Consider the following 26,354-nt stretch of genomic DNA (forward strand, 5'->3'; position numbering starts at 1 on the left):
CGAATGTCTCGGCGTCATAGTACTGCGGTATTATCCAGGACGTTCCGCAGCAGTTGTACTGAATTCGTACAAGATGGTCGTATAGTCAAGATCATTGGGCAAAATATCACACTAGCAATCAGTATTGAATAGTATCATAATCGATGCTCTAGTGTGGAAAGAACAAGATGTAACACCGCAGACGAGGTCATATCTCACGATCTTGCGATCATGATTATTTCGCCGCTTCACTTGCATTCTCATTTGATGCATTGCCTCTCACCGATAACTCGGTTGTTTCTAATGTAGAACCCTTTTTTTTTAGATTCCCGCCATCATCCTCAGTCTTGTGAAACGTCTTTAACAGAATCAGTATTCAATAGCCAAAAGACAAGAAAGTTGGGGAATCCATACCTCGTACTCAGACAATAAACTAGCCCATATTGTTACAATAGCATTATCATCAGTAGATTTCTCTATCGGTTGTTCAGTTGATGGGTTTACTGACATGCTTTTGCTGTGTAAATAGGAGATATAAATGCTGCGGTAAAGAGTAAGTTTGTTTACGCTAAGATTTTTGTTTATGCTATAAATCCCTTCTATTCAATATCATTCCTACGCATTGACTACAGAAAATAAAATAAAAAGCGGAAATAATTGTCTCTCAGATTCCTATTTCTTTATACTAGATTAACATACCACATCCTCAAAAAATAACGAGCGACGCAGAACGGAATAACAGAGAGGTTTTTAAAATACTTTATCTTGACTCAGTTATGAATCCGAAAGTTCATTGCAGCAGAATCTTGGATCTTCGATAGAGTCGTTTTTCTTTTACTTTACAGTCATTTCGTCTTATCTCTTTGAGAGCCATAAGATCAGGAGTCAGATATTGACTTAAGGATTGGACGCGAGAAACGTAGATATTTGAATCCGACGCTTTATTTGGCTGGAACTGGTATCAATAAGACTATATTCACTAAAATGAAAAAGAACAGTCAAAATCTATCATCAAAATCACAAACGCGTTAACAAATACGACTGGGAACCTCGCAAAAGAGGCACTTTTCAGCAATATTTTGACTTCTAAAGAGAATGAAAAAAAAAATAAAAATAAAAATAAAAATCTCATATTTCAGTCCAGTGTCTAAAACCCTAAATTTGTATCACGTGACTATATGGAACTTCCAAGCAGCTTTGTTTACTTTTCAAAGCCTTGAGTGATGCTGTTTTTCCAACTTGATCATGCAATGCGTCCACCGGTTAACTACGCTTGCTTGAGGTAGTGGTAGTAGGAACAGAAGTATTCTGGGCTACAATAACAATGAGTACCAGCGCGCTTCAGCAGTTACCTGCTGGGATTCTGAAGTCTCTTTCGCGTCTATGTGGACTAAGTACGCCGAACCTCCGTATTTCTTATTCTTTATACACTGACACTAACGTTTATGTACTTCAGGTCCATCTTATAATAAAGCTACACTAGCAGCAAATCTTTCAAATGCTATATCATTTTTTTTAACGCCAGCACGCGGAACCACAACTGCATCTTCAATATCGCCTTCACGCGTTCTTTCAATAGACATGGGTCTTCGCAATTTCTCATACTCTGTTCTTGACCTATCAACTCAGTATACAGTTCCTCCGCTTCTTTCAGCATGGTGTGTAACAGATATTTTACAACAAGCTTCAATCCCTCTAGAAGATTCCTCCGAGCAAGGGAGTAGTAGATTCTCCTCAGCATTAGCCGCCGACCTCGCATATTCAGTCTTTGCTGAATCGATTCTGCCAAAATATAATCCCGATGTCATTATACTTGAACAGCAACGTTTAAGGAGCGGAGGTGGCAGTAATGTAATCGAATGGACACTTCGAATAAATATGTTTGAAAGTGCACTTCACGGTGTTCTTGTCGCGTTACGCAAGCAAGGCAAATCTACAGCTCGTGTTTACGATGTCTTACCTGGTCGCACAAAAGGATACTGGATTCGACCTACTCCTTCGACTGTTTGCGACGAGGAAAAAGTCATTCGAACTTCAAAGAAAAGTAACTCGTCAACATATGCAATGTCAAAAGCAGTAAAAGTTGATCTAGTAAAGCGATGGACAGAAAACGTTTCATTCGAAAAGCCAGATGCGTGTCGACATGTCGTCTTCTCTCAGGACACAATTCCTCTAGCTCAGCAATTTCATTCCAGGCGGTCTCGTCAATTGTCATCTCTGCCACAATCCACCACGCTGCCTAGGAATTTCAAGCTTGACGACTTATCTGATTCGTTGCTGCAAGGTGTTGCATATATAGAGTGGCAGCAACACCAATTTGCCCTTGCTAGTGCTTTAAAGGCGGGTGCTGATTTGACTGCATTTCATGAGGAATTGAATGCCAAACATGAAAAGGCTATGCTTAGTGTCTGAGCTCCACAAAGATCAAAACAAATGATGTATTTGTATCAGAAATAAATTACAATATAATGTGATATAATGTACCATGACGCATGACGCATGATATTCAAATATCCAAAAATGAGCCGCAAATCCCTTTTCAATGCCATGAAAATAAAAATAAAATGAAAACAAAAAGTAATAATCAAACATCAAGAAATAACCTCACTTCTGCTTCCGTCTATACAGTAGCAACACATCACCACCCTGTCTCCATATGCGCGCTCTAATTGTAGCCAACGTGTACACATTATCCAAAACCTGTCCCTGACACAATAATTCCAACCAATCCTCAGCCTTGCCCCTCTTCTCTTTCTCTGAAACATCAAGTTTTTCTTCAACATATCCCAAAATTTTCTTGGCGCGAAGCATGCGGTACGCGTTCAATCGCGCGTTCCCGTTCGGCAACGCGGGAAGTGTATCATCATACGGCTGCAGAACAAAACTAACTTTAACCAGATCCTTGCTTGGGATCTTGTTGAGTAGCAAAAACTCCGCTAGCCATCCAGGTGCCGCTGGCTCTAGAATCTCGACATCGTCATCATTCCCACAACTAGCAACGGTACCACGGTAAAGATCAACAGTACCTCCAGCATCAACACGTTGCTCAGAAATGATAATCGCAGTTTCGGGCGGCAACTTCAGCAGCGGAGTCTCATTTGCCAGCGAGACAGAGAATGACGACTCGCCGTAAGACCCAGATGAGTCGTAGTCATTACGAACTTTTTGTAAAACGCCAGCCAGTGTATCATCATACGATGGTTCATTTTTCGCCTCTTCTACCGGTGTAAGTGTCGCATTTCCGGGGGCGGTATCTCCAGCCAACGGTGTCTCTGGTGCGCGCGAGTCCATAGACGCTGTACGGTTCAATCGACCCTTACCAAACGATCGTAAACGGCCCATGAGAGAACTGGACGTCGATCCATTATCAGGACTATCAACATCAGGATTAGCAGATTCGTGAGCTGCTGTTGAAGGTGATAGAGGGAGATCAGAGGATGGAGTCGGGCTAGATAGCGCTGCGGCCGGGGGCGCAGCAGGGCCAGCGGGGCCTTGTGCAGATGGCACCGCAGATGAAAAGTAATCGGTTACTACAGCTGCACCGTTAACGGCTGGTTGCGAAAGTGGTCCTCTATCGTCTCCGTTGACTGCATGGTATGAGTTTGGATTATTAGGATTATATGCAGGCGCTGGGGTCGCGAGCCCGATAGTCAGTCCCGGTGTCGGTAGCAGCATCGACGAAGTTCCATCCGCGTTGCGCGGTCCCTCGGACCAAGGTGTCATCGGCGGCATCGGCGGCATCTGAGAGAACGAGAGCTGACCAGGCGGCACTCGTCGCATGTTATTCGCTGTTTGCTGTGCCTCGAGGATCTGTCTGCGTTTGTTTTGCCTGAAGTTGTCGTCGCGCTTGATTTCGGCATCAATTAAATTGGCAAACAAATTTCTTAAGATCCACTTTCCAACGTTGACACGCTGATCATCACGGAATGCGACCGGACTCTGTGTTTGATCTTGTCGAGGGTCGCTTGCAATATCGTCGGTTTGAATCTCATCAGCGTAAATCTCGGCATCAAACACGTACGACTCTTCAAGTACAACAGATAGTTGCCCAGTGCGCGTGTTGACTTGACACCAGTTTGTCGTCGTTTCAAAAGTATTGATCTCATCGGCAACGTCCTCGATATTCCGACTACCAAATGATTTGACCATGATGCATTTGACCAAGTCCCATAGCATGACTTCACCCGCCGTATCAACAGTAAGCACCCGCCTCCGATCGTTGAGAAGAATGTGTTTGATGAGACCCGTCTGGCCCTCGATCGTCTCTTCGGGGTTATGACGCAGCGGTTCAGTATGTACTGTCGTCGGCTCATTGACAATCGGAGTAACATTATTAGAATTCGAGCGGTGGATTCCTCCAATTATGGAAGAAGTATCGTCTTCGTCAAGGGAACCGCTGAAGCCACCGTTTAGATTGATAAGCGACGCCGACGGAATTTGTGAAGGTGCCATATTTGCCGTCGCAGCTTGTCGAAGAAGAGATATGGATTGCGATGGCTGCAAAAAGCTTGCACTAGACCGTCGACGAGCCCGTTGCTGTCTTTGCATGAATACTGTGGTTGGCGTTGTATCAACGTCGTGCTGTTAAAAAAAGGTCAATAGCCGCGAGATACAAAGACAAATAAATAGATAAGCCATACCCATCGGTGAATACGAGAATTTGCAGTAGCAGTCCAGAGATAGTCTCCTGAAGAAACAACTTTGGAAACACCTTGATGTTCGTTACAAACCAAGACGCAGACGCTGTCCTCTGCTTCCGAGATTCCGCGCATATCAGTTTTGACAACGACACCCGAGCGGTCGGAGGAGTGAAAGACCTCAAGATTGGGATGGTCAGAGTACAACGACCACACAGGAGAGTCATGCATGTTTAGAGTATGCATCAAACGACCGGCAGTGATTGACCATAACTTAATTGTTGAATCCGAAGAAGCCGTGAGAACGAGATTGCCAGCCTTGTTGATCAAAATCGAACGGATGTTGTCAGTATGCCCTACAAAATTAACAATACTTTCACCCGAGCGCTGGTCCCATAGTCTTACGATAGAGTCAGGACCGCCGGAACCTATGATGGAGCTTCCGGAGCCGCCAATCCCTAGTGCGTAGACCGAACCTTTGGGGTTATTACCCTTTTTTCCAACATCAATTTGTAGTTTTTCGCCGACTCCGTTTATGTCCCAAAGAATAACCTTACGGTCGAGTGAACCGGATGCAACCCAGTCTGATGACTGACTGTCGATGGCCAAGCACTTGACAAAGTCATGATGGTGACCGATCGTTGACTGAGCATCTGTCTTAGGGTTCCACAGCTTTACAGTGAGATCCGACGAGCAGGATATGACTATATAAAGAAGTTAGTTGAAAGAATTATAAAAATAAGAGCAATTGAACATGAATTGCCGGAAAGAGATGGAAAGAGATAGATAGGCTCACCAGATTGATAGTTATTAGCGAGTACGATATCGTTTACCCAGTGAGTGTGCAACTGAATCTTTTTTCGAAAAGTGGACTTTCCAATCGGCTTTTTCGCAGCGCCATTGGCATTGGCAGCAGGGGCGGCAGCAAAAGGAGGAGCAGCACCAGCGAAGCTGTTCGACAGTTCTTCCTCAGCGACGGGGTTCAGCGCGGCTGAGTCAATATCATCGAACGACGCGTACGGCTGGGTTCGGAGGTTCATTTGGTCGAGCTCCCAAGACATGACCATGCCGTCGCGACCGGCGGTGTAAAGCATGCCCGAGGAGGAGCCATGTTGTTCGGGGTCGACTGCGATGGAATTGACGCCGAGAGTGTGGCCATTGTGGGTTGAGTCTGAGGCGAGCAGATACGAGATCTTGCGGGAGGTCTTGCGGACCATAGCTGCAGCGATCAGACTCTGGAAAAATCCGGAAAGATTAAAGAAAGGGAGAACGTAAGAGAGGGAGAAGAGGAAGATGAGGATGAGTACAGATGCGGGGCGGCCGTAGCTGTGTGGACGAGACTAAGGCACTGGTCGCAATCAGCAAGCGGGCTAGGGTTGGGCCCCGCACGCTCGAGGTGTCTATCGACTGGAAAAAAGTGAGGGCGATGAAAGTAGCTAAAACGAGAGGAGAGGGAGGAATGATTAAAGATGATAGTGATAAGAGATTGAGTAAGATGAAGAAGAGAAGATAAGAGGAGACGAGGGGATAGTTGACGAACAGGCACTGACAGCGTGTCTTGAAGCTGACTACCGGTTTTTGATATCACGATTTCGCCGCATTCTACGGTTATTTAATCATTTTAAATTACTATTTATATGTTTATAGGTAGTCAGTGTATGTTACAATGGTAGATAACAAGATATAGTTATATCTCAGGAAATCGGCAAGCAATTGCTGTCTGATATCATGCTGTACTGTATTGTATATACACGCTCCTTGCACCATCTGGCCGCTTCAACTATTTTCGCCAGACTTACTCAGCTCTTCTTCAGCAACCGATAATTGAGTAATCAGACAAACTCTTCTCTCATCTTTGACGCAGACGACTGAGCAGCATAAACTCTTGCTATCTCTAATTGCGCGATGTCAGGTCAAGCAGAGTGCGGCTCAGGGCGTAGGGCTGCTTACGAATACTATATATTCACACTCGCTTACTCTTCCTACTTCTCTTCTCTACGCTCGCCCTTCTTATTCTCTTCCTTATATATAATCAATGGCCCCCATTACGAAGCACTACGACTACCTTGTCATTGGTGGTGGATCTGGCGGTCTTGCTTCCGCTCGTCGCGCTGCTGGTCGCTACGGCATCAAAGCAGCCATCATTGAGGGCTCTGGCCGTCTCGGAGGTACCTGTGTTAACGTTGGGTATGTTATATCTTTTTTACCGTTGTTATCATCCTCAAACTAATGGACCTTCTCAATAGCTGTGTTCCCAAGAAAATCATGTGGCAGGCCGCTGACCTGCGCAAACGCCTCGATGACGCTAAAAACTACGGTCTTGACATTGGCGAGCCACCAAAGATTGACTGGTTCAATTTTGTCGAGAAGCGCGAGGCATACATTCGCCGACTAAACGGAATCTACGAACGTAATCTTGTCAAGGACAATGTTGACTACATCTCCGGATGGGCTCGTTTTTCGGGTGACAAGGGCGAAAAGAAGGTCGAAGTATCATTGCTCTCGGGAGAGACTGCTTACTACACAGCTGATCACATCTTGATCGCTGCCGGAGGATACGCAACGATTCCTGATAGCATCCCCGGTGCAAACTACGGCACCACCTCGGATGGCTTCTTTGCGCTCAAGACTCAACCAAAGCGTGTTGCCGTGGTCGGAGCCGGATATATTGGAGTCGAGCTTGCCGGCGTCTTCAACGGACTAGGATCGGAGACCCATTTTTTTATCCGTGGTGAGACTGTTCTGCGTCACTTTGATCCCATCGTTCAAGATACTATCACAAACACCTACATCAAGCACGGTGTTAAGCTTCATAAGAAGTCAAAACCTTTTGAAAAAGTTGTCAAACTTCCCTCGGGTGCTCTGCAAATCACCGTCGAGGATGAGAACGGAAAGCAGGAAATCGAAGTTGATTCGCTTATCTGGGCCATCGGTCGTGGTCCCAACACTGCCGGACTCAAGCTCGACATCCCCGGGATCAAGACCAATGGCGTTGGCCAGGTTGAGTCTGACGAGTTTCAAAACACTAATATTCCCGGTGTCTACGCTCTCGGTGACGTTATAGGCTGGGTCGAGTTGACTCCCGTCGCTATCGCCGCCGGCCGCAGATTATCTGATCGTCTATTTGGCGGTCCACAATTCAAAGACCGCAAACTTGATTACACCAACATTCCTACCGTTGTCTTCTCTCATCCCGAAGTTGGCACAATCGGACTTACCGAGCCCGAAGCCCGCAAGCAGTACGGTGACTACAAAATCAAGGTCTACAACTCCAAGTTCATTGGCATGTACTACTCCGTCTTTGACAAGCAAGAAGAAAAAGAGCAGACGATATATAAGCTCATTGTTGCTGGTGAAGAAGAGAAGGTCGTTGGCATGCACATCATCGGTGACGCCTCTGCTGAGATATTGCAAGGATTCGGCGTAGCTATTAAGATGGGAGCAACAAAGGCTGATTTTGATAACTGTGTTGCTATTCATCCTACTAGCGCTGAAGAGCTTGTCACCTTAGTCTAGAACTCTCGATTTTATATTCTTTCTTTTTGTAGTATAATGTAGAGAAGGCTGATAACATTTATGTGAATATCGGGAAATATATATTGTATGATTGAGATAATAGGCCTGTAGTAACATTATGATGATAAATTAAGATTAATTTCTCGACGCTCCAAATACTCCTAAACTATACAACTATACAATAACTATTTCTTGAAATTCGAAGAAAATTAAAATCTAGTGCTATTGCCGTCTTGCCAAGTACTCCGCGACAAGATGATTCTAACTACTACTATTTCCCACCACCAGTTTTCTTCGCCTCAGCTATATTTCATAAAAAAATTTGATTAGCTCTCATACGCAGTTACTCTCAATATCAAAAGAAAGACAATTACATACCCTCAGCCTGTTTCTTACGCATAATAGCAGCCTGTTCTTCCTGTCTCTTTCTAGGATCACCTTCCAATTTCTTTTTCTGGCTACCAGCTTTCTTAGCTGCTTTAGCTCTGTCGTTTTCCCGCTGATTTCCGCGCGTCATTTTTTTTTTATTTTCTGTCTCCTTTTTTTATATTAATGAGGTTGGATGTATTATTTCGAGGTGGTGGATGCCGAATTTGAAGGTTTGTACTTTAAACTGCTAAGCCAGTACACTATTCTATAGCAAAAAAATATCATAAATCAGTAACCTTTTCTTCATAGAAATAATCCTGTAGCCAAATTTTTGATTCTGAAGAACTTACACGAAGCCGTGATCGCTATAGTCAATTGTGCTTGTACTCCAGAAAGGATTTAACGAATACTTTTTTTCTAGAATGCTAGGTTTTGTAACTCGCGAGGCTGGGACATTGATAAATTCTCAGGGTTTGAAAACTGGTTTAACCCACTACTCAAGCTATTGGAACTAGTACACGACTACTGTAAATGATTGTTACTATTCACAAAGCAAAGCTCCTAAAATGCTACAAACAGTATATACCAGTCTAACAAGACCCACCTCTCACACTCTCACTGCTCCTTCCTCTAATCCCAACCATGTCGGCGGTTCATTCTCTGGCAGCTCTTCAACCCATCTCAGGAACCCGTCTACACTACCACCCTCAGGCAGTTTCACGGCAGTATCACCTCTACCAGCGATTAGATCATACTCAATATTGAACGTCTGAGCAGTGAGCACCTCTCCAGCCAGTTTTTCCAGTGTAGATAAATCCATCTCGTCATCAATTCTCCCGCCATATACAGTATCCACAAGAATACGCAAAATAGTCGTCCACGGGATTCTTTCAGGCGCAATATTCGACCGATACTCGTCTCCTGCGGCCAAAGATACCCATCTATTCACCACCTGTCTTGCAAATTCAAAATCAGCATCATTAAATTCATAGACCTTCTTCCATCCGACGATGCCATAGCGAAGACGTTCCTGCACAACACCATGAAACCATGCTAGCAAAAAATTCACTCGCGCACGCTCAACTGGCGGCTTTGACAACTCGTCTCGAGGTACTCCACCAAGCGTATCTCGCATACTAGCCCGCAATCCTGGTGGCGGTTCACACATTATCACATAAGACGCCCGTAGTAAGCTCACAGGCGCACGACCGGTAGATGTCTCCATCGTCAAAAACAATCTAAACGAGGAATCCAGACGCAAAATCCTTATTTTCTTTTCAAGGAGATTTAGCCACTTAGTGGCAAGGTGCACATTTTTAAGAATCACCCACGAGCCCCGTTGCGCAGCTTCTGCAATCGCTCTTTCAGCCGTCGTAATACTTTCATCCGAGCCCATCGCAACCGAGACAGCTTGAGTTCCCGTCGCGCGAATCAAATTTTCAACTCGGTAACTAGCATCATAACCTGACACAGAGCAGAGAATAACAGGTGTTGTGCAAGACGTTTCGTATGATACCGTGGATCCAATATCGTCGGTTTGAGAGGGAATAAAGTCAGAACCAAGAGATCTCGATATGAAACGAGTTGCTGAATGGACATATTTTTCTGATCGCACAAGCTTCATAAGTAGAATTCTGCAAAGCTCTTCGTCAATGTCTATTGTCAGTGTTAGCGTACCGTTTCATCCTGAGTCGCAATCTTAGTTCTTACCGGTTTCCTCATCAGCCGAGTTACTGTTTATAAAATCTATTAGCGAGTCACTATCAGAAATCGCAAACTTCTTAAATAGCATCGATTGACTGATGTGATAAATTAGTTGCGGTATCTCGTAGCATGCCACAGATAAATCGACGAACTGCTTCTCAGAATTGAATAGCTCTTCAATGAATGTTATATCACAGTTATTGGCATTGGCATACGCGAAAAATACAGCCAAAATCAGAGTATCAGTATGCAGTAGCCCTTGCGAAGTACGCTTAAACGATTCTCTATACAAATCGCGCACAATAGTGTTCAGCGCCTCTGAAAGATCAGGAGCGTTTTTGATATCCTTAACAGCTCCAAGAACATGCGTGAATCCCACTTGGAAAAACTCAAGCGAATATTGATAGTACTGATTTAGTTTCGGTAGTAACTCCTGAATTGCATATATTGTACTACTCGCCGCAGCAATCGGATGGTATTGTTCTGCAATATCGGCAATCTTGGCCATGACTCCCTCTGTTTCTGCCATTTTCTCCGACACATCGGTTGCTTGCACCTTAAGATTCTCCAGCGTATTGATAACTTGATCATCATCTAGGATATTTCCTTCGGATTCATTAAGTGCTTTTAATAAACTCTTTTCAAGTTGGCGCAGATGATCCTTGAAATCTCGCCGAAGCTTGACCAAACTGCTTTGTCTGCGATCAATCTCCGGCCGCAGCACCTTGAGCGCCTCATTCAGAGATTGTGCCAGCAGATTGCTTCTCGTCACCGTAAAATTGATAAACGTAGTCCGGCTGCACACATCAGGCGAAAAAGTGGATGATGGGTCACGAGTGCAGAGATATAGACTGAAATTCGGCGAGAAATCAATTTCCTGACGACCTATTTGAATCAAAATGCGACCGCCTACTCTTTGATATTCCTTATTCAAAACATGGTTCAAAATTGGGTCAAAATGCTCAGCATCGTTGACTAATAAAGTATTCCCAAACCTTAAGGCACTTTCTAATTGTTTCACAAATGCATCATCCAGGAAACTTGCGACAATTAGTCCAGGATTCTGATTGCGCAGAAAATCCACCGCTCTCCCCGTGGGGTCAATGATTAACGGATATCGGCTCGAACGTTCAATAATCAGTGCGTTTTCTTCATAGAGCTCACCTGCTGGTAATGAATTATTATGCCAGTCGTTCTTTTGAGTCATCGAGCACATATAGTCCACCACTGGATTGTGCTCTCTGAAATTAATGTTGCAGTGGTGCAGATATGTCTGCCAGTCTTGCTGCATCTGTCGTCGATATTGCTGATCAAAGAAGCCGCAATAAACAATCGTAGCCGCAGCCAGCACAGCGTCACCCGGGAGAGTTTTAGTCTGCTCCTCATATGAGATGCTTTCCACACGCCAACGCTCACGCTCAGAGGCTAAGCTGCTCAGCAGTTTGATGCTTCGATTCACCTTGAACTCTACTTTTCCCATCTCACTCTTTATTTCCTGTATTGCCCCAATCAATTCGGCATACTCCTCCTTATATCTTTCAATGCTAGTCTCCAACTCTTGTATGACAGCAGCCATCTCCGTAGCTTGCAGCTTGGTTTGCTCAGCTCTTACAGTGAGTTCGGCAACCTCCTCACGCAGAGGTCCAATCCTCTCCAAAATCATAGAGTAATTGACCTGAGCCTCGAGCCACAGAGTCAGCGGGCCGCAAGCTTTACTTGCGCGATTCACTGCCTCAAAGTTGAAATTTGGCCGACTGAGATATTCTGCGTGGATTTTGTTCCGCAAGGACTTTGACATCTGTCGGTCCGTATCAAAATTAACAATGCTAGAAATAAAGTCATCGCGGCGAATAATGGATTGAACTGTTCGCCAATTGTCGACCTTATGTCCAAGAAGCGTGCATACGGCTTCCATAGCCATCTTCACAGCCTCTGGTGGATTCGCCATCGATCTCACTTCAGTCAGATGTTGCTTTTTAATATTACTAACACTTTGCTGTGCTTCAAGAACCATCGGCTCTGCTTGAGCTAGATCGCTCAGAACAATTCCTTGCCGAGAAGCAATTTCTTTTTCCTGCAGTTCCAAGTCGGCTTGAATCTTCAGCGACTCTATCTGTTTAAGCTCAGTCTTCTTCTGATCCGAGACCATCTGTTGCAGCTTTTCATTGGCTTGAGAACTCTTAATCTGAAGCTGTTCTCGTTTCTCTGCAAGTCCAGTTCGGAGAGCTCGGACTTTCTCAACGGTGTCTAGTAATTTTTCCAAACCAATATTCAAATGTCGCTGCTGCTCTTCCACTTCCTCGCGCTTCTCATTGAATACCCGAGTAAACTGCGCGACAAAGTCAAGGAAATGGCGCGGTGTGGTATAATTGACCTTCTGCTGCTGAACCATCAAGCGATCGTTGTACATTTTCATGGACGAATGAACGTAAATCATTGAATTCACAATGGCTTGTCTGTGAGATGGGGGTAGGGGAAGGCTACGATAGGCAATTTTCAAATCTGCAGGAGCGATGTAATCTTGCATATCAATATCTAGATCCCGACTAAGTTCAGTAGAAACTTGAAAGAGTGCAGACCCAGGCCAATCACCCATCCAATTCAATACACAGCGATTGAAAAGTGCTGGTGAAGCAGCCGCTCTTGATGAGAGTCCATCTTTGGGAGGATTCATCGTAAACACAACATGCAGATTGCGAATAATTTGTGTGCGGAACCAGCTATAAAGTTCTTCAGCCGACTCAAGCATTAATCCCTGCTGTCTGGCACCCTCCCGACATGCAGACAACAGATTGGACAAGTCGTCATCTTCAAATAAACCCGGAATCTCAGCATTAGCGAGCAATGTATTCATGCGTTCCAAAAATCCAGATTCAAGGACATTTGATTCATCAAGGATAAAGCAGATTTTTTGGCCCTTACAGCCGCTACGACGTAGAACTTCACGCAAATCTTCATCAAAGTCGTCGCTGCTATAACTCTTATGCACATTAATCTGAAACATATGAAGACCGTTCATCCATGCGACAAAGCGAGTCAGCGTTGTCTATAAAAACTGTTAGAATATAAAGTAATATGCAATAAAGATTGATGCCTACTCTTCCACTACCGCTCAAGCCGATCAGAATAAGATGACCTTGCGGTTGCCTAAACACTCTATCGATGCGGAGAACATGATCCAATGCATCATCGTACAGCACCAATGGAACATCAAGCTCTTCTTCACAGAATGTCTTCAAGCGCGCATTTGTGAATTCTCTCAGATCGTCTAGACCGACAGGAGCATACTTGTTTGACAGCCAATTAGAAAACAGAATTGGTCCACCCAGGGCTGTGTGTTGATCAATGTTCAAGAAATATTGTCCTGATACTTTGGAAATCTCATTCTCCATCCATAGTCGTTCGTCTTCCTTTACAAGCCGATCACCAAATAGGCGTATTGCCTCATGCGCCCAAATACGGACTAGCCCTTCAAGTGACAAAGTCTCGAACTGTTGAACAGTCTCATGTATTCCTCGAGTCCATCGAGTAAGCTCTCGCGGGCTGTATATATAATGACTCTGCTCTTTCACCGTAAATCTGCGCTGTGAACTAATGTACAAGTCCACCATTGCAGACGTTAACGCATCTCCATATCCGCGAAGAGAAGGAACATTTTTTAAAATAGCCGCTATAAATGAGCCATAAATCTGCTGCAGTGAAATCTCACCCGGATAATCAATCATTATCAGCGAGATATGATTTAAAAATCTGAATCCTAATGGGGACCGACCAGCGTCTGTCGGAGGATTACAAGCTCCAACAAATTGTACTCTATCAAGCGTGATCCATGAAAAATCTGAACTTCGCCAAAATCCATTTTGTTCAATCAGCTGACGCATAAATGAAATTGTCCTTTGAGTTCCATAGGTATCAGGAGCGGGCAAGTTGATCTCATCACAGAACACGACAAGTCTGCGACCAATCTGCGAAGGCGCCAGTATAATGCCGTTATGTGACTTCTTATACTCGCAATACTGCTCCAGAGTTTTAATAATCAAATGTACTGAAGTCGTACTTGAAAAATTTAATGCCGCAACATCCGTATCTGCAAACTTCCGCAAAGTACTAAATAAACTCATGGTCTTTCCAGATCCTGGTGGACCACACAAAAGAAGTGGGCGCTTCTGTTGTAGACAGGCATGAAGCAAGGATTCGTGTCGCAAAGTATCGATGGTCGGGATAACAATATCTGTTTCAGTGACCATATGGGGATCAAGATCCATTTGAGGCACCGAGGACTGCCATGGTGTCCAATTAGCTAAGGGAAGAGAAGTATCGTAATCAATGATTGTGCCGCCATTAGGGAGTTCTATTCCGCTGAAAATTGCATGCTGGTATATATATTTGCCTGCAAGATGTCGTTCCTGAAGAGGGCAATCTCCAGCAAAACTCCAAATGACATTTAAGAATAACTTTTTTAGTAAATAGTTCTCACGCTGATCCGCACTGAGGGGAAAGTCCATGTGCTGCGAATTATACTCCAAAATTTGAAATACAGAAGTATTAGTCAATGAGAAAAGAGTTTGAAGGGCCCTGGATGAACTGAACTCCATGATATGACTATATGCAGAAATATCAGCCGAGAACTGTTCAATCCAAGGACCGCGCTTCAAGAGCAGCAGTTCAATGTAATCAGCAATGGCAGGCAAAGAAGACATATCGCCATCAGCAAATTGAGACAGAAGCGAATTCTCAATATCGTCAGTTTTGATATTCCGCAATTTGCGGATATATGATTCGATCAACATCTGTGCTGAGACTGTGTTGCTTCCAATCCAGACCATGCCGCAACGGCTCACAGTTGCAAGTGTAGCATTTTTCAAATTTTCCACTTCAAACAGAATTCGCACGTTTGGCAGCAGAGCCAATCTCTCACCGTTTGGCAGAGTCAAAAGGCGATTATCATCGAGGACACTAAATATTGGTTAATACAAACCCGCCTTCGGAATACCTTGTAAACGAACCTATTCAAATTTTCTGCCCATTCAGGATCAACGTCGCCATCAAAGACAATCCAATGCTTCTTTGCACTCTCTCCGCGTAGATCATCATTTATTTTTCTCAATATACCAGTAAACAAACCGTCAGTCCACTCTCTTGTGGTTGCATCTAAGCTTCCATAGAGCATCTCTTTGGACATGACCTTGGCATCAATGATATGGAACACTCCTTCCTGCTCATCCATGACTTGTAAAGCTCGAACAAGGGTTTTCCATATAGCAGATTTCCCTGAGGCTGAATCTCCGACTAGCATGATTCCATGATGGATATTTTGTATTTGGTATAGCTGCAATGATTTCGTTAACCACGCATTGCTCGGCGTAAGTCCATCTTCGGTAGCTATTTTGACTACATTCTCCTGTATTTGACTGAGATCTTCAGGAATATATTCTACTGCTGGAAAAGCAAGTTGTTCGATCCTGTAAATTGAATAGTCAGTATATACCAAATGTGGTGCCATATATTTTTGTTGTTCTTACTTTGTTAACTCCAACACGTCATCTCCAACCAACTTCGGGGCAATAGTTTCATGAATACTCTGTATCAAAATTTCGTCTTCGGTGCGCTTTTGTATTTTCACTCCACACTGAGTCTGACGACGTTTCAACTCTCCGGATGTAGCAAGAACACTTTTTAAGGCCCGTAACCCGAAATCATAATGAGGCTGTTTCGACAGTCGTTGTTCCAGATTCTCAAAGAAGGGTACAGCCTTTGTAGAAAGTGCTCGAGCGTCGACAAATCCCTGTGTAAACAAAATAACCTCCGTAATAAGCTCTTTGTCGGGACGTGACATGGAAATACTTCTGAATAACTTCTTCAAATTATTCGGTAAATTGGAGCGACCAGCGTATCCTGGATTCATGGTAATAAATATGCCTAAAACAAGAAGTCAGAAAATAGTTAACTGGAGACGACAAGTATGCACATTACCAGTATCAGGATGAAGCTTAAACTTCTTCGACAAAATCTCAACTGTATCTCGCTGATTAACTTTGGATATGCGCAGACCTAGTTGAATAGCTTGAATCTGAGAAGATATAGCACTAAGAATTCTTTCTTCCAGTCTATTAAATTCATCAAAGCATCCCCAAGCACCAACTTGACAAATTCCAAGAAAAATTCTTCCCATGGCCTCAAAGTTAAATGTATCATCGCAATTGAAAACTAAAACAAAGCGACCTAGTTGTGTTCCAAGAGCTTTAACTGTCTCCGTCTTTCCAGTACCAGCAGGACCAAATGGTGACCCACCAAAGTTCTGCTCAAGTGCTCCTGTAAGTGCTAAGAAACACTTGTCGGTAAGAGGAGTTTGTACGAGCCTGTCTGGCACACCCAGATATTCAAATCCGTATTCAAAGCTCGCAGATCCCATATGAACCATCAACTGACCTCCTTGCGAAATATCAGAAAATTTAAACTTCATTGCTGACAACCAAGTGTAGTCATCAGTCGAGTTAGCCTCTTGAACCATCAATTTCTGTACAACATTGCGCTGATGTACAAGCTCAGTGATCAGCCCCTCGCATTTTTTTCGATCCACGCTGTCTAATTCCTGTAAGACGATATTCGCTAACAGCTCAAGTAAGAAACTTTTCCGCGTCAAGACTTTATCAAGATTCTGCCCATCCGAAGAAAGCGCCATTTCGACCTCCGCAGTCCAAACCACCTGGGCAGCAAGGACCACAATTTGAGCTGGAAATTTCTGAACCCAGGACACAAATTGTTCAGCAGTCAAGCTATCAAACTTAGACGTAGAATCAAATTGCCTGACTGCATCAACCAGCAGAGACGCCAAAGTAACACGCATAGACTGCTCTAATACTTGCAGCCATTCGTTAACTTTTGGACTCTTAATCAAGGAGATAGGTTCAGTCAGCATAACCGTTTCTCCTTCCTTGGACGAGAAACCTGTAATAGTAGAATTCTGCTCATCAACGAGCAAGCCAGAAAGTCCAGCAAACATTTTCTTGAAATGATGTTGAATTCTAGACGTATCGTTTGCATTTCCAATAATCTCAAGAAGATCTTCATCGCCAATGAAATAATATCGCGGAAACATCATTCGCTCTCGCTCAAGGTATTCACCGAGAGCCTTTTGTACTCTGCGTAAAAGCTCAGCCAAGCGAGTCAATGACGCTGCTGTTCCAGGAATATTCAGAACCTGTAATACGTTTGGCGTCTTTGACACCTTTCTCATTAAGGTAAAAAATTCTGAATTGACATTTTGAAAGCGAGAAGATTCAACAGGGAGCAGATTTTTAAGCTCCAAATTGCCACTGAATACGCCCTCAAGATAAACCCATCGTCGCTGCACATCGATCCAGCTATCAAACAACAAGCTAATCCGACTTAATTTATCCTCCCAAGCCAGAGCATCTTCTTCAAACTGTTTGAAATACGGCGAATGATGCATGGCGGCAAGCGAGTTCATGTGTTCTGTGCATAGATCGAATAATGCGTCCCAGCCACGGATCAGGCGGCACTTGTTCTGATAATTGACTAAATTTAAATCATAGCCTGCCCAAGTCTCTCGAATCTGAATTTCACTCTGTCAGCGGGCCATTGCTGCTAAGCTATGTTGAGATAAAAAATACTTACCTGCTTCAAAAAGTCTTCGAGTGCCATCTCTCCTCTGGCTTGAGTAAGAATATTTAGAATAACGCTCTCATTTTTCACCAAATTCAAATCCCATACTTTGCCAAGCGTCAAAGACCCAAGCGCAAAGCCTTCTTTCAAGCCCAATGCTCGATAAACCTGGTCCCAATGCCGTTCTCTCATTACATCTGATTTCAAATCTGCAAGAAGGGTATTGCTTTTTTGAAATTGTCGTAATACACCTTGTACATACTCAAAGGATGCATATTGACGCATCCGACTAGGCATTTCTTTGGTGGTCTCAATCAATTCATCAATGACATTTTTCACCTTGCGAGCAACTACACTAATCCAAGGCGTTTCGCGCAAATCATTGAGAGAAAGCCAGACTGAACTCAAAGCAGACCACACAGACTTGAAATCCTGCAGCTCTTGCAGTGCAGCAGCGACAGAGTTATTGGCAGAAAGATCAATCTCTAAAGCATCATTCGCACGTAAAATCAGATCTTGATCGGTCTTGAGAGTGATAAATTGCCGTTCATATTTTTCCAATGTCGCAAATGCCAGTTCGGGTGCAATATTTCCAGTGACCGGTTTCTCAGAGTTCCATTTCGAAATAGCTCTAATCATTTGCTCGGATAGCATCTTATGTTCCGCAAATACCTTTGTGCGCAATGTTTCTATCGACAGTAAGTTAATATATTTTATATAAGAAATGTAGCGACTTCTTACCAAGGTTCTCGGTGACAATCTTATTTTTCACTGTCAAAATCTCATTGAGCGCAGACATTTCTCCATTTATCTGCTCAACAAAAATCCAATCTGCTGGAAACTGGAATCGATTTTTTGCAAGCGCGATTTGACCAGTTTTGAACATGTCTAGACTACCGATCCATTTGCCTCTTTCAATCTTTGCGCGTTGAACGATCGTCACAAATTCAATAGCTCGCTTGGTAGATAGCATATCTAGCGTTTGTACTTCCAATTCTCTGCGCGTATAATCGAGTTCGGAATGGGTCTTGTGCATGTCTTTACTTAAAATCTCTCCAAATCTCACTAGGATGTCATGTTGCCAACTATCATACTTGGCATTTATTCGAGACTGAACCTGCTCATAATCCACAACGATATTTCCGAAATTCTGAGCAGATGAAGCAGTGTCAAAGGTCGTCCGAACTTGTCTGATCTCTTGTAAGACACTAATCCATTTCGTCAAATCATTATCCAGTTCCTGAAATACCTTTTCAGGTAATAAGTCCCATAATGACTGAAACTGAAACCACTTTGCCGTATAAGTCCGTACTTCATCTAATTTCTGTTCAATAACGCCATACGCAGATCGAATATCATTTGTCGCTAGACTTGCAAGATCGCCAAAGGTTTTCCAAGAGGCATCTGGTTTCACCGAGTTAAAACCAGTATCGAGCGTAAGCTCATATCGTGAAGAGTTGAGTTTTCTTAACTGGCAAAGAACTGAAATACACTCCTGAATCTCATTAAACCAATACGCACGAGCATACTCAAGGGGCGGCGATTGAAAAATCGTTTGATTCCTTATAATTATCTCAATGCTGACAAACTTGTTTCCAGCTCGCGTCTTTTGAGAACTCGCGCTTACAAAATCATTGATCCAATCCGAAATTGCACGTCTAAGCCTGACCAGCAGAATCGCAGAAACTTCATCGTTAAGCTTGGCCACCCAGAAATTCAAATTCGAGAAGCTCTCATAGTTTAACCTATCAACAGCACTTTGAATATCCTCAATTATTGTAGTGAATTCACCAATTGTGTACGCACAATCGCGAAGCAACTCAAAATTTCTTCTGACAGATTGCACGATCTCGATCAATATGGTCGACTTGCGCTCCAATATAGTCACAGAGTTTGTCAATTGCTTTGCAAATTGAATTTGCGAACTTTCATGAACTGTAGCAATCTTATCATTGTCGGGAGTATAGGAAAGTAAAGTACTCGCATCATACGCATGTGCAAATGACTGCCAATCAAGCTTCATACCAGCGACAATCAAACTCTGAACCGTATTTTGATATTCGTTCATCAATACAGATGCGTCGCCTAGTTCTTCAATGCTTAACGAAGTTTCTGAATATATCCGTAATGAATTAGTCAGACTCATGGCATATGGGTAAACCCTTTTAGCATCCTTTGCTACACTATTAATTGCATGCGGCACTTGAAATTTCAAGTACGTCAGATTTCTGACTTCTTTAAATATTGAAACTATCTGCGGATCAAAATTGGTCGTGATTTCAAACCGCGTTGTGCCGGAATTTCGTGTGCGCACGATACTGAATAAGCGTCCATTAACAGTAATACGTCGCTCAGTAACATCTCGCAGCCATGCATCAAAAATCTGAAACGTGTAAGCTCAACAATCACCTAAAACAATTGTACAAAGTACGACACTCACTCCTTTCGAGTCCAATTTTTTTTTGAATGTGGAGCTTTCGTTTTGCAGCTTTTCGCCTTCAGAATATAATTCCCATCCACTGCCAAGAACATCTTCAACGCGTTTCATATATAAATTCAATTGCCGCTCAATCTGTCGAACCCATATAATCGCCCCAGAAACCGGAGACAGATCTCGAAGTGTAGCCATCTGATAGGCCTCAGAATTAGGATACTGAGCAATAAATCTATTGTGAAGAGCCTCGATATCAGACTTTACGCTATCAATCAACTGCGTCTGATATTCGTGAATTGCAGCCCGGATTTTAGGACGAATGAATAATGCATTGAACCTCGAAAACACCAAAAACATTTCGTTCGCAGTCTTTGCAGCCGATAACCTATCGCGCAGCTTGATAATGATTGAATCTTCAATCCGCGAAGTACGCTCGTTATAAGCGGATTCAGCCGACGCCCAAATCTCAGATCCTTCAGCTGAAACGTCTAAGACATCGATATCGCGCAATGCAGCGTACGCTTCTATCAAGTCTTGAACTACATCTTCAGCAATTGCACCACCCTCATCCTGAGCACTATTCAGCACGCTGGCGACAGTAGACTGTAATCTCTCATGAGCCTGGCGAAATGATTTGAGATACAGTAATCGCTCTTGTGTAGCCGTATGTCTTGCACGAATTCTAATAGGAATGAATTTTTCTGAACGTTTGCGCGTGACTTCGCGCGCGACGTTTGTGAATTCTTTGATTTGGAAATCCCATGTAGCAAAGACATCTTCAGCCACTGACACGATTTTCTGAAAATCAGAGTACTCAAGGTTCATAAGTCTGCGACCACTCAACAGTGCGTGAAACCGCGCATCCAAATCACCGGAAATAGCTTCAACAAGCGGCAACGCTCTATGGATCGGATATGGCGAAATCCTGATTTTTTTGTTTAAATGATTGAACACTTGCACCACAGCTTCTTTCAGTTTTTGTAAAGTAGAGGCAGATAATAGTCCATCGATCGGGAATTCGTGCATGAGCAGGTTGTATTTCTTAACCAACTCCATTGATTCTTTTAGTCCCGTATCAGCTAAAAAGCTTGTGGTAACCATAAATCGCTTTGCATTTTTTAAAACCTCCATAGTGAGAGTGATGCCATCAAGTTGAAGCTGACGATCAATATCTTCAAGAACGGATTCTAGCGATAACCAAAAATTGATTTCTTGCGTGGCGGTGCCATTTGAAGGATCGCGAGTCATTTTGGTGATTGATTGGATAGACTTGATCCATGAATTGACGTTTGCTTGCACTTGATTGAGAAATTTGGCATCGCTGAGTAATTCTGGTGAAAAGAAATCTAATGTCGGTGTAGTATTTTGCTTCGCAGCCTACATGCAATCATGTGTTAATAAATCTATAAATCCGTGGTTCTCTGATTTGAGCACTCACCTGATCGAGAACTTGCTGGATCGCAGGATGAAATGCCAAAGATAATTGCGGAATCTCAATATTTTGCTGTAAATGCAGCAAAGATAACTCTAAATCAGCGAGTCGCTTCTTCGTAGTCGGAATTCCTAAGTATAGTATTAGTAAAATAATATTCAGCAAATAAAGAGCTTTTAAATACCCGTCTTTGTATCAGCTATTCTCGCAGCCCTCTCGGAGACGCCCAACGCAGTCTCCTTCCCTCGCGTAAGCGCATCAAAGTACGGCGCAATAGCTAGATGAATTAACGAGTAAATCACGTCATACTGTGTCTCTGGTTTTACCTCACTATTGCCTAACTTTTGTCTTGATATAGAATTAGACTGGAGATTCGGCAAATTGACAATTTGAAGTTGAGACTCTAGTGAGGACGAAACGTCTAGTTGTGACGCTCGTTTTAAGATCGCTAGAGAGGATACAGTTGCGTTGGAAGGAGAAATCGTTGTACTTAGAGAGTACGTGTACTTTGCATCTATCTCGCACATCGTCAGCAGTTGCTCAAAATCATACGCAGTATAAAAGAGACATACGGTCATCATCACCACCCTTATTATTCTTCTCAATAAATAAAACCCCAGGGTTCACATCCGCCGCAAAAGCAGCAAGATTTGCAACAGCATTACTCGTATCCGAAAAGATCGATTGATCAAGTTCATCGACTGTAGCGCCTAACAAAATCTGCGACACATTGCGCACATAGGAAACTAAAACATCAGTATCAATTTTCAGGTTAGCATCAGAATCACCATTTCTCGATAGGCGCGTTGGCGTCGAATTCGTAGAATCCATGTCCTGAGATCCAAGATTAGCATTCAAAGTGAGGCTAAACCCTGTAACAAACTCAGCAGTACATACTCTTCCTAGATCAGTTTATTATCAAAAAATAAATACATCCACAGTTCTTATAATCCGTAATAGCTCAAATCACAATATACCAAGAACTGGGGAAGTAGACGAACAAATATTTGCGCGTGGTAGCAAGACTCCCTTCCAGCGCGCAACGCGACGCGAACCAAACCAAAAACAAACGAATAAACCTTATCTTGAGCACGATTTTCTCATCACATATACTGCGTCTACCAAATGCGTTCCAAGAGACAAACGTTATTAAGTGATGCTCTGCGCGTGTTCTTCAATAGAGCCTTTTTTTTGTATATTTCGATTAGAAAAAACAATGCGCGTGCTAATAAGAGGTGTCAAGCTCTTTATTCCTGATAATAATCTAAGAGTATGCTTTGATATAATACGTCACAAAGCCTACTCAAGAAGACTGCTGTCGTCGACATCACAGAGATTTCACAAGTTTGATGACTTCAGGAATACAGCACTACTGCTTGATAAAGCAGATCCATTAGCTTCTGCAAAATGCAAGTTTATTATTCCAAGTAGATCAGACATTACAGAGAGTAAGTTCGTTCGCCTTTTACTGCTTTGCCTCCCTGCATTAACTGACTGAACATGCTACAGACAGTAATATATCTGATCCCGACAACAATTCAGTTTACTTGGCAGGCAACTCACTAGGTCTACAACCAATCCGTACTCAAGAACTTTTACGAGAAGATCTCGCTGTCTGGGCAAAGGGTGGCGTGAATGGACATTTTCGACATTCATATTCGCGACCATGGCTTTCGATCGATGAGACTGTCACCTCAATTATGGCCGATGTAGTCGGAGCAAATACCGAGGAAGTCGCTGTAATGTCAACGTTGACTACTAATTTGCATCTATTGCTGTCTGCATTTTATAGACCGACTGAAGATCGCTACAAAATTATTATCGAGCAAAGAGCGTTTCCCAGCGATCACGTAAGTGCTTAGCTCTGGTACAATCTGGTAACTAGATTTTAACTCGATTTAAATAGTATGCGATTCAATCACAAATTGCTCTAAACTGTCGCTACAAAGATGATGCATTAGTTCTCATTAAACCTCCAGAAGGCGAGCAAATCCTGCCGACCCAACATATTCTCGACACTATAACTCAACACGCAGATTCAACCGCTTTATTGATGCTTCCCGGAATCCAATATTATACAGGCCAAGCATTTGAAGTTGAGAAAATTACAAAATATGCTCAAAGTCTAGGTATTAAAGTCGGGTGGGACATGGCACATGCGGCAGGAAACCTGAAACTTGAACTTCATGACTGGGGAGTTGATTTCGCAGTCTGGTGTACTTATAAGTATCTTAATTCGGGACCAGGAGGAATTGGTGGATTATTTGTCCACGAGAAGAATTTTGATGTGCCGCGTCTTACTGGGTGGTGGGCACATGAAAAGAAGACCAGATTTATAATGGACAACAGTATGTGTTTTGTTTCGTTTCGTTTTGTAATCAGTATCTGCTTGTGCCTAAGAGCTTTTTCTTACTATTTTTTATTGATTTAGATTTTGTTCCCGGGAAAGGGGCTTCCGCTTTTCAGCTTTCAAATCCTTCAGTACTCGACACCGTCGCTCTTCTTGCATCACTCGAAGTATTTAACGAGTACGGCATGTCTGCTCTCCGCGCAAAATCCGAGAAATTGACCAGCTTCCTCGAATCTCTTCTTAACGAAACCTTTTCTCAATCTTCACCATTCACAATAATCACGCCATCAGACCCATCACAGCGTGGTGCGCAGCTAAGCCTTCTCTTTAAGCCGGGCTTGATGGATAAGATACACGCATACCTGGATGCCAATGCTGTGACTACCGATGAGAGGAAGCCGGATGTGATTCGGGTAGCGCCGACGCCTCTGTATAATACGCATAGTGACGTGGTGAAATTTGTAGAGACGCTGAAGATGGCTGTTGATGAGGCGTCTGGTTGATTTATATATTACGGTGCGTGTAGAGAACGTTGCTTGTAGTAAATTAGCTGTGCCCGGCGCAAATCTGTCTCTAATCACTACAAGAGTCTGTAGTAGACTTACGAAAAAGTTTTACCTGTAAATCTTATTTCCATATAACTATAATTACATCTTTTGGTCAAATAGCATAAATTGAAAGTAATTCTTGAGGCATCTTCTCCAATCACTCACTCTAAATAGAGTTTAACATCAGGCACTCCCGACGCTCTCCGCCGCAAATGCAAGATCTCATCTAACACATTGTTTTCAACAGACAAAAATGGCGTCTAAGATCGCTCGTCTTGCTGGGTCCCGGAAATCTCGATTACCTGCTGTATTTCAGCAGCAGCGAGTAAATCGATCACTTTCGTATTCTGCCACTCGATTGGTGGAAAATGCAGATTCCGAGTCTGCGATTAAACGACCGCAGGGAACTACACATTTTGGATTCAAAGATGTTCCCGAGTCAGAAAAGGAGACATTGGGTGAGTTTTATATTTATTTTAAATTTTGTCAATAACGGTGAAGATGTGAATTTGTCGTGCTGTCGCGAACAATCAGTGCTTACTTTTTTTTTTTATAATAGTCGGCGAAGTTTTCTCATCGGTTGCGAAATCGTACGATATCATGAACGATGTAATGTCCCTTGGCATCCACCGTCTTTGGAAAGATCATTTTGTTTCTAAAATAGATCCCGGGCGGAGACCTGGTGGTGAGCCATTATCGATCCTCGATGTCGCAGGCGGAACTGGAGATATTGCGTTTCGTATGTTAGACTGGGCTTCGGAGGTGCATAATGATCATCAGACGAAAGTTCTGGTTACGGATATTAATGCGGATATGCTGGGAGAAGGCAAGAAGCGATCACTTAGCACGAAATATGCCGATGGTGAGTGATTAATAATAACTTGACATTCCAGTAAACATGGAAAAAGACAAAAAAAAAAAAAAGAAAAAACCACTAACAAAACATAACAAATACGCAGGATCTCGAATCTCTTTTCTTGTTCAGAATGCTGAAGTTTTAGATTCCGTCCCAGATGACTCACAAGATTTATACACGGTGGCATTCGGTATCCGCAATTTCACCAATATCCCAGCTGCCCTGAAATCAGCTCACAGAGTGCTAAAGCCCGGTGGAGTTTTTGCCTGTCTTGAATTCAGCAAGGTAAATTTTTCGTTATTTGACATGATTTACCAGCAGTATTCATTCAATGTGATTCCGATGATGGGACAGCTTATTGCCGCTGACAGAGATTCGTATCAGTATTTGATTGAAAGTATCCAACGATTCCCCGATCAGGAGACGTTTGCGCAAATGATTCGCGATGCCGGATTTGAGACTTCAGGTTCGGGATACGAGAACCTGACGATGGGTATCGCGGCTATTCATATTGGTGTCAAGGTGTAGGAGACTGAAGTTATGCGGAGAAGATGGAGATGTGGCTTTGTAAATATTCAATTTTTAGCTACTTAACAGAATGTATAATATACCGAGTTAAGCTTATATAATGGCCTTTGATCTCAATCTAGCAACTCAGAAACTGCACGCAGGATGAGCAAGATGAAAAGAGACATCCGTCAGGAGAGATTAATGAGTTGTATTTGATGACTCCAATTAAAGCAATGGTGATTACACAGCCTGACCTAAGCAGAGAGTCAATTGGCAGTCACTATAAATTCTCACTTTCGTTTCCAAAAGAAGCAGCACAGTAGCAAAAGTCAATGACGTGTGCGAGCTGGAAGAGTAATAGAAATGGTGGAATACGGAAGGAGGGGGATAGCC

At 43.2% G+C, this 26,354-nt stretch overlaps 7 protein-coding genes across 7 annotated transcripts; 4 read left to right on the plus strand and 3 right to left on the minus strand.

The window, feature by feature from the left end:
• Window positions 1–1,204: 1,204 nt before the first annotated feature.
• Window positions 1,205–2,548, plus strand: V2V93DRAFT_342469 (mitochondrial resolvase Ydc2). The gene is made up of 2 exons (XM_066907829.1): window positions 1,205–1,373; window positions 1,436–2,548. The coding sequence occupies exons 1-2, from the start codon at window positions 1,304–1,306 to the stop codon at window positions 2,389–2,391; spliced, it is 1,026 nt and encodes a 341-aa protein (XP_066767753.1). The 5' UTR covers window positions 1,205–1,303; the 3' UTR covers window positions 2,392–2,548.
• On the minus strand, window positions 2,404–5,948 carry V2V93DRAFT_363812 (uncharacterized protein). The gene is made up of 3 exons (XM_066908697.1): window positions 5,413–5,948; window positions 4,620–5,320; window positions 2,404–4,560 (listed from the first exon to the last, which is right to left on the minus strand). The coding sequence occupies exons 1-3, from the start codon at window positions 5,831–5,833 to the stop codon at window positions 2,584–2,586; spliced, it is 3,099 nt and encodes a 1,032-aa protein (XP_066767754.1). The 5' UTR covers window positions 5,834–5,948; the 3' UTR covers window positions 2,404–2,583.
• A 670-nt stretch (window positions 5,949–6,618) lies between these two features.
• On the plus strand, window positions 6,619–8,479 carry V2V93DRAFT_342473 (uncharacterized protein). The gene is made up of 2 exons (XM_066907830.1): window positions 6,619–6,803; window positions 6,863–8,479. The coding sequence occupies exons 1-2, from the start codon at window positions 6,652–6,654 to the stop codon at window positions 8,130–8,132; spliced, it is 1,422 nt and encodes a 473-aa protein (XP_066767755.1). The 5' UTR covers window positions 6,619–6,651; the 3' UTR covers window positions 8,133–8,479.
• Window positions 8,201–9,046, minus strand: V2V93DRAFT_363816 (uncharacterized protein). The gene is made up of 3 exons (XM_066908698.1): window positions 8,852–9,046; window positions 8,511–8,766; window positions 8,201–8,435 (listed from the first exon to the last, which is right to left on the minus strand). Exons 2-3 carry the CDS (start codon window positions 8,647–8,649, stop codon window positions 8,404–8,406), a joined length of 171 nt encoding a protein of 56 aa, XP_066767756.1. The 5' UTR covers window positions 8,650–8,766; window positions 8,852–9,046; the 3' UTR covers window positions 8,201–8,403.
• Window positions 9,047–9,108: 62 nt separating this feature from the next.
• V2V93DRAFT_395396 (dynein heavy chain, N-terminal region 1-domain-containing protein) lies at window positions 9,109–22,528 on the minus strand (the record flags this gene model as incomplete). Its single annotated transcript, XM_066912518.1, has 12 exons — window positions 9,109–10,157; window positions 10,212–13,251; window positions 13,304–15,161; window positions 15,212–15,667; window positions 15,728–16,124; window positions 16,179–17,781; window positions 17,844–18,520; window positions 18,573–20,214; window positions 20,272–21,642; window positions 21,704–21,828; window positions 21,882–22,211; window positions 22,270–22,528. The coding sequence occupies 12 exons, from the start codon at window positions 22,526–22,528 to the stop codon at window positions 9,109–9,111; spliced, it is 12,807 nt and encodes a 4,268-aa protein (XP_066767757.1).
• A 327-nt stretch (window positions 22,529–22,855) lies between these two features.
• On the plus strand, window positions 22,856–24,714 carry V2V93DRAFT_363818 (pyridoxal phosphate-dependent transferase). The gene is made up of 4 exons (XM_066908699.1): window positions 22,856–23,145; window positions 23,207–23,547; window positions 23,604–24,045; window positions 24,129–24,714. The coding sequence occupies exons 1-4, from the start codon at window positions 22,914–22,916 to the stop codon at window positions 24,548–24,550; spliced, it is 1,437 nt and encodes a 478-aa protein (XP_066767758.1). The 5' UTR covers window positions 22,856–22,913; the 3' UTR covers window positions 24,551–24,714.
• Window positions 24,710–26,075, plus strand: V2V93DRAFT_363821 (ubiE/COQ5 methyltransferase family-domain-containing protein). The gene is made up of 3 exons (XM_066908700.1): window positions 24,710–25,053; window positions 25,155–25,457; window positions 25,555–26,075. The coding sequence occupies exons 1-3, from the start codon at window positions 24,849–24,851 to the stop codon at window positions 25,977–25,979; spliced, it is 933 nt and encodes a 310-aa protein (XP_066767759.1). The 5' UTR covers window positions 24,710–24,848; the 3' UTR covers window positions 25,980–26,075.
• The last annotated feature ends 279 nt before the right edge of the window (window positions 26,076–26,354 follow it).

The sequence above is a fragment of the Kockiozyma suomiensis genome (genome assembly GCF_038497685.1).
Source record: "Kockiozyma suomiensis strain NRRL Y-17356 unplaced genomic scaffold V2V93scaffold_2, whole genome shotgun sequence".
Taxonomy (NCBI): Eukaryota; Fungi; Ascomycota; class Lipomycetes; order Lipomycetales; family Lipomycetaceae; genus Kockiozyma; species Kockiozyma suomiensis.

Bases quoted from the DNA above. Each gene is read 5' to 3' on its own strand.
- V2V93DRAFT_342469 (XM_066907829.1), top strand. From the start codon at position 1,304: ATGAGTACCAGCGCGCTTCAGCAGTTACCTGCTGGGATTCTGAAGTCT. The intron at 1,374-1,435 runs GTACGCCGAACC...TATGTACTTCAG, and splicing joins TTCGCGTCTATGTGGACTAA to GTCCATCTTATAATAAAGCT.
- V2V93DRAFT_363812 (XM_066908697.1), bottom strand. From the start codon at position 5,833: ATGGTCCGCAAGACCTCCCGCAAGATCTCGTATCTGCTCGCCTCAGAC. The intron at 5,321-5,412 runs GTGAGCCTATCT...TTCTTTATATAG, and splicing joins CGCTAATAACTATCAATCTG to TCATATCCTGCTCGTCGGAT. The intron at 4,561-4,619 runs GTATGGCTTATC...TTTTTTTAACAG, and splicing joins ATTCTCGTATTCACCGATGG to CACGACGTTGATACAACGCC.
- V2V93DRAFT_342473 (XM_066907830.1), top strand. From the start codon at position 6,652: ATGGCCCCCATTACGAAGCACTACGACTACCTTGTCATTGGTGGTGGA. The intron at 6,804-6,862 runs GTATGTTATATC...CCTTCTCAATAG, and splicing joins GGTACCTGTGTTAACGTTGG to CTGTGTTCCCAAGAAAATCA.
- V2V93DRAFT_363816 (XM_066908698.1), bottom strand. From the start codon at position 8,649: ATGACGCGCGGAAATCAGCGGGAAAACGACAGAGCTAAAGCAGCTAAG. The intron at 8,436-8,510 runs GTATGTAATTGT...TATGAAATATAG, and splicing joins GCGTAAGAAACAGGCTGAGG to CTGAGGCGAAGAAAACTGGT.
- V2V93DRAFT_363818 (XM_066908699.1), top strand. From the start codon at position 22,914: ATGCGCGTGCTAATAAGAGGTGTCAAGCTCTTTATTCCTGATAATAAT. The intron at 23,146-23,206 runs GTAAGTTCGTTC...AACATGCTACAG, and splicing joins TAGATCAGACATTACAGAGA to ACAGTAATATATCTGATCCC. The intron at 24,046-24,128 runs GTATGTGTTTTG...TTATTGATTTAG, and splicing joins CAGATTTATAATGGACAACA to ATTTTGTTCCCGGGAAAGGG.
- V2V93DRAFT_363821 (XM_066908700.1), top strand. From the start codon at position 24,849: ATGGCGTCTAAGATCGCTCGTCTTGCTGGGTCCCGGAAATCTCGATTA. The intron at 25,054-25,154 runs GTGAGTTTTATA...TTTTTATAATAG, and splicing joins GTCAGAAAAGGAGACATTGG to TCGGCGAAGTTTTCTCATCG. The intron at 25,458-25,554 runs GTGAGTGATTAA...ACAAATACGCAG, and splicing joins TAGCACGAAATATGCCGATG to GATCTCGAATCTCTTTTCTT.